General features: G+C 35.2%; 1 protein-coding gene across 6 annotated transcripts in view; it reads left to right on the top strand.

Moving 5' to 3' along the window:
* The first annotated feature begins 124 nt into the window (after window positions 1-124).
* CENPN (centromere protein N) overlaps window positions 125-6,098 on the top strand; it is a 7,325-nt gene continuing 1,351 nt past the window's right edge. The window contains exons 1-7 of one of the 6 annotated variants that reach the window (XM_010170888.2): window positions 125-301; window positions 1,521-1,566; window positions 2,327-2,383; window positions 2,787-2,863; window positions 4,432-4,608; window positions 5,320-5,421; window positions 5,954-6,024. In XM_010170888.2, the coding sequence (XP_010169190.1) occupies window positions 131-301; window positions 1,521-1,566; window positions 2,327-2,383; window positions 2,787-2,863; window positions 4,432-4,608; window positions 5,320-5,421; window positions 5,954-6,024 (701 nt within the window). In that variant the 5' untranslated portion in view covers window positions 125-130. Of the gene's footprint in view, window positions 302-1,520; window positions 1,567-2,326; window positions 2,384-2,786; window positions 2,864-4,431; window positions 4,609-5,319; window positions 5,422-5,953; window positions 6,029-6,098 lie in introns of all 6 variants that reach the window. The other 5 variants (XM_010170880.1, XM_029085714.1, XM_029085713.1 and 2 more) reach the window with 5 other exon arrangements.

Genomic DNA, 6,098 nt, shown 5'->3' on the forward strand with positions numbered 1-6,098 from the left:
TGGGGCCGGTGTCCGGGTGGTCGTGCCCTGGAGCAGCTTTGTTCGCCTGACCCGGGGAGCGCGTCTCCTCAGCCCGCCCGTGCCCGGCTCTGAGCCCCTGTAACGTTACAGCTTTTCCGGCGGCTTCGTCATGGATGAAACTGTTGCTGAATATATCCGAAGAACTGTACTGAAAATCCCACGAGATGAAATCAAGACAATGCTCCAGAAATGGGGATTTCTCTCTGAGAAGCAGCTGCAAACCATCAACTTCCATCAGATAAAGGAGAACGTTTCTCAAGATGTTGTTCAGCTCTGTGAGGTAATTCCTGTCCTTTGGGAACTGACTGTCACTGACACACGGGACTCGTGTTGAATCACAGAATGGTTTGGGTTGGAAGGGACCTTCAAGATCATCCAGTTCCAACCCCCCTGCCAGCAGCAGGGACACTTTCTACTTGAAGCCCCATCAAAAAAACATTCTTGGGAAGAAATGAATGTTCTTTGGCTGCAATCAAAGAAACTTGTTGGTAATTTGGAAAATATAAAGCCGAGTTGGCAATGCCCTGATCTGATTGATGGGGGTGCAGGATTGACCCTTCCTGAGTACAGAAGTACTTGTTGTGAGCTCTTAAATTGCACAAAGTAGATAAACGCTCAGTGCTAAATGTCTAAGAAACAGGTGTATTTCTAAATTGTAAAATAAAGGCATTGATTGAGATGCCTACTCATTACATAATGCTAATTTAAATCTATTTAGTATGGGTAATGATAGCACTAGTTTATATCCTTAAGACTTTTCAAATTATTATTATTTTTAAATTTCCTTGGCCAGAACTACTTCCATTCTGCATACTATAAGCAAAAAAAGTTTTTGGATCTCCTGCTTATGTACTCTGATTTTGGTGTACCAGGAGTCTTTGTATATAGTATCATAACCTGGGTAAATACAGTTTTTACTAGTATCTCTTAAATTCTGTAGCTTTTGGTATCATTCCCTTTGAATCAAAGATTAATTACATGGAGTGTAGACCAAACTGCAGTAAAGAAACTTAAGTTACTCTTGTAAGAGAGCAAATGTCACATTTTAAAATAGCATTTGTTTCTGAAACATTCTTATCTTGAAGAAGTAGTGTCCCAAAGTTTCTTTAAAAATCTTTTCATGCTGTAAAGGTTAAATAAGGATGAGCCAAACATGATAAAGTTCTTGACAGTGAAATATTAGTCACTGTTGCATAATGTCATCAATACCCCTTCATTTTACTTTCTAATTGTATATCATACTATAAGGACAACATTCTTCTTGCAGCCTCTGCAGAGACACTTAAACTTTGCTGAAATACTTTTTCTTATTGATTTCTCAAAATATTATTGTGTGCACACTGGTGGGACCAGGTGTGGTGTCTTTGAGGAGAGTGTGCGTGCTGTGGACTTCAGTGCAATGGAGTTTAAACTACCAATACTGATGTTTTTCACTTACCAAACTGTGGTAGAGCATTCTGGGCCTGTAGTTCACCATGTGTTGTTATTCTTCTTTCCAGGCAAATTCTGCAGACATAAAGCAAGCAGCTGTCCTAGATATAATTTGTAAGTAAAAAATTAATAAAATAACATCCTTATATTCTTTCTGAGTAACTTGATAATGCTCTTAATTACATAGCAGTTGTCCTAGTGAGGTACAGATGCTTTTGATACAAACAGATTACATCTTAGATGATGAATCTTATTAGATCTGACCTTTTTAAAACAAAAATCCAAAAATTTCAAAAGCAACAAAAGTGTGTTTGCTTCTTCTGAGGTCTAAATAGATGTAAGTTGTGGTAAGCCATATCCACCATAGAACTGTAAATAAAGAGAGAGATGTTTGTCTCCAGTATGCACCAAACCCTAAAATCAGTAATAGGGATCTTGCTCCAATAGGGAGTGACATAGGCAGAATTACTGGCAAATACTCCAGGTGGAACTCTAACTCCAATATTAATTCACAACTTGATTATAAAACAGTTTAAATCTTAAGGTTTCTTTTAACAGTGTACACTTCTTAGTTTGACTTTAGACTGAGTTTCAATCATTTTAGGTAAAATTCTTTAAACACTGAACCTCAGAGATAACCTTTATTAGTTGCTTAACTGAATTAAAAAAGATCTTCCCATCTCTTACAGTAAAAACTATTTTGCTTTTAGGTTTACTATGAGTGGTAGTTTAAGAATGCTGAATAAATGATATTGCATTATCAGAAGTAATCTTTTTTAAATAACCTGATCATAAAAGTGTTATAAAATTATTTGTCCCTTTAATTACTGTTTGATAATACACTATGTTATTGAGCAATTCCTGTTTTTCTTAGACAACCACATCTACCCAAACAAAAGAATGTGGAGTGTTTACCAGATGAACAAAACAGGTAAAATGCCTTTCCTTGCTGTAATCTCATGGTTCTCAGCAATTTACTGCAGTGCTGCTTCATACTATACATTTTCAACACAAATATAGTCTACTATGGATTTTTTCAGTAGAGATATATTTTACTGTAGTCTAGCATGGATTTGTCAATAGAGATGTCTTTAATGTTTTTAGAATACTTTTGATTAACTTCTCAAGCAATTATTAGAAATTAGTAACTACTAGTTAAATATTAACCTCTATATAGCAGTAATGAGGCTCAAATTTAATATACAGCTTTTGGTATAAGGCTATGCAACTTCAGCTTTTCCTGCTTAATTTTGTTTCAGCAAAACTGTATAAACATCTCTGAATTAGCTCTTGTAGACACAATTCTAGTTTCTCTTTTTTTTCTTATGAAACAGGGGAAGAAACGGAAATTTTTGACTTAACAGATTTCAAAAAAAAATTTAAAAGACGACTTCAATCAGCCTTGAAAAATGTAAGAATAAATCCATTCTAAATTTGTTACATAGCTGTAGCATCAATAGATTGTTTTCGTAATTCTAGCGAGGTATTTTTTTTCTTACAGTCTGCATCAAAATTTAAATGGAATTATTCATTTGGGAATGGTAGGAACTGCATGTGAAATAGGAAAAATATATTACATATCTGTTCTAGCAGCTTTACAACTGTGCTGGAGTGAAATAAAATGTAAGTCTGCCTTAAAATATGACAAGCTTCAAGAAGGGCAGTATGTTTGTTTTCTGTCAACTCCTTGCCCTATTGGAGTGTGCGTGTTGCCTAGGTAAGTTGATATTGCTTTGTCCTGTTACCCATTAACAATATGCAAACAATAAAAATCAGATCAAAGGGAGTATGGAGGAAATTTGAAGTAGCCAGTAAGCAGGACAAGGAAGTTCAGTTATTATGACTTAGATTAGTAGCAAAATTATATCCATTTCCTTTTAGTTCTGCTTTTGAAATGGAATTTTGTGAAGGCTGTGAGAACTTGGCCCTATTTCATTGTGGTGTACTGACTGATAGACCACTCTATAGCAAGAAGCAGTTTCTAGACAACAGAAATGAGCATGGTAAGAAAAAAATGGAAAGGAGATACTATCATCTCACTCTTGTATTAAGCAATTTTGCAGAAGCCTTTCCTTGCTCACCAGCTTAATTTAAGCAAGGTAATAGAAAATACCTCTGTCTAGTTCACGGTCACTTCTTGATGCACAGGGGATTCCCACTGAGAACAGCAGAGGGCAACAAATACAAATCAGACTAACAGATAATCAGCTGCAGTTCTTAGAACTATTTGTAATAAAGTTCTGCAATATTTTCATTTAAAAAAAAAAAAAAAAGTCCACAAAAACTTTGAGAAGTCATGTTGGTCCAGCAATTTAAACAGTTTATGGCCTAGCTGGACTAAAAGCTTGGCTACCTGTGCTTCAGTCAAAGGGAGGGCTGTTTGGTTTTTTTTTTTAAATATGTTTTCCCACTCTTAAGTCACCCAGATTGAATCAAGGTAAAAAGAAATAATCAAGGAGCAAATCTGCAAGAATAGGAAAGGAAACCTTCAAATTTCTGATTGTATATTCTTGAGCAGTGATAAATGTTATATTTAGGTCTACAATCACAAGTTGATCAAATGTTTAGTCTCTCAAACATTGGATGTATTTGAAATACTTTCTGCCTCTAGCCCTCTACCTAAATAGACACTTTTCTTCTTTTTGTTGTGTTGTTATTTGCCCAAAAGGGAGAGTCAAGGCTTTTGAAATAAGCTATTTTTATTTTCACCCTTCAGAAGAAAATGCACATCAACAGGAACAAAAGTCACATTAGAGTTTGAAAGGTGATTATTTTTTTTTTCCAGTTTGTAAGGTTATTGTTTTTCTGTGGAAACTTCATTTAAATACAATCCTGGCCACTGTAGTGGGATTTGTTTCTTTTTCAAGCAGTGGTGTACTAAATTATGTTTGGGTCTTGTGAACACAGTGTTAAGAGATAACAAAATCTTTCTAGACACCTGAATGTGCTGGTAAATCAAAGCTTTGCTTTTTCTATCAGGTCACCATCAGCTTTAGAGAATATGAGGATAATGCCATCTGGATTAGAGTTGCCTGGGGAACACCATACACAAAACCAAACCAGTACAAGACCAGCTATGTTGTGTACCATTCACAGACACCCTACGTCTTCATTTCTGCCTCAGTGCTTAAGAGCAACCTGCCTCTGCTCTGTCAGGTACAGAGTAAAACTGTGTAGACCCTGACTTCACTGCAGTCATGTACTGCTATAATTGTGTTAGCTTTTAAAAGAATGGGTAAATATTTGTCACTTAATGTCATTTACTAATTTACATAGTAATTTTTTTCGTTTAGCTCATGATAAAAATGGGGCAAAAAACTCCATTTTTGATACCTTTGGAACCATGCATAGTGAATAAATTCAGTTTATTGGGATTTTTGCTAACCTCAAATTGTTCTAATTTCTTAACCCAGTCTTAGGCAGTATTCAGTTAAATTGTTTAATAGAAGCTGAAGAATATTATGTCAACACAGTTAACTTTAGGAACTAAACATATGAGCTCATTGGGGAATGCTATTAATTAGTTTGAAAATATTTTCTGTCAACTTGTGGTGATCAGCGTTGATAGTCTTATGTATTTAACAGGCTTCTGTACTAGTAATTTAATTATTTTATTAATCTGTGTATTTATTTTTCAGCTGATAAGGCTATAGGGCTTATCTGGTTAATCCTGTGAATGCTTCTAAATATTAACCTAGGCTTAAAAACAGTCTATTCAACGTTTTTTCAGACATGAGAATCCTGCTAGTTAGAGGGTAGTTGCTTATCTTGAAACAAAAACATCGTAATGTCTTATCTTTTTTTACGTATTATAAACAGAGTGATGATTAAGACTGATGTTAAAACAATTTCAATTTTTATTTAAAGGCCCTGGTTCTTGCTTCCAATTACCATGACATCCGTGAAATGGAGCTTCGAAGCCATTCTTTAAACTCCCTTAAAGATATTGTGTTTAAGAGATATAGCCAGGTGAGCCACTTCACAGGTACATCCTAAGATTAAGTCTTGCTTTTTGTTTCAGGCTTAGTTCTCACCCCCTAGCAGGGGGGAAAATTCACCTCTTCCAAGAGACCATCAAGTTAAAATAATATTGAACTACTGAGGTGGACAGCCTTTAATTAAGGTAACATTACAATAGGGATGTAATTGTTCAGTATCCCACCTACTCTTATTATTATTATTCCTGATGGTTAAACTCTTAAAAATTGTTTGAGCAATTCAGTCCTAGGATTTCTTAGCATCATTTACTAGGCTTCCTAGAGCAGTGACTTGAAGACTACTAGTTGGGGCACTTACTCTGCTCATCCATGTAAAACTTGTAAATAGGGAAATGATCACAGATATCCCAGGATGGGCATTCTTTTCTCAAAATAAAGCTGAGCTTTCTGACTTCTTGTAATTGTCAAACATTGGAAGAATACTCACCTTCAGGATGAGAAGTAAAAGGAATGGAAAAAAGTAGTAAAAATAATTTTTTATTTTTTTTTCCTCCTCCATTTAGAACTTCCAAACTTACCATCCCAGACCTCTACAAGAAAGGAATGCAGCACCAGAAAGTGGTACGTGTATTGTAAATTAAATGGCAGTTTGAATGTCACTGCTTTTCAGATTTTCAAATTTTCTGGTTTATCTTTTCTTCCTTTCCC

The sequence above is a fragment of the Antrostomus carolinensis genome, unplaced genomic scaffold, assembly GCF_000700745.2.
Source record: "Antrostomus carolinensis isolate BGI_N321 unplaced genomic scaffold, ASM70074v2 scaffold29370, whole genome shotgun sequence".
Lineage (NCBI taxonomy): Eukaryota > Metazoa > Chordata > Aves > Caprimulgiformes > Caprimulgidae > Antrostomus > Antrostomus carolinensis.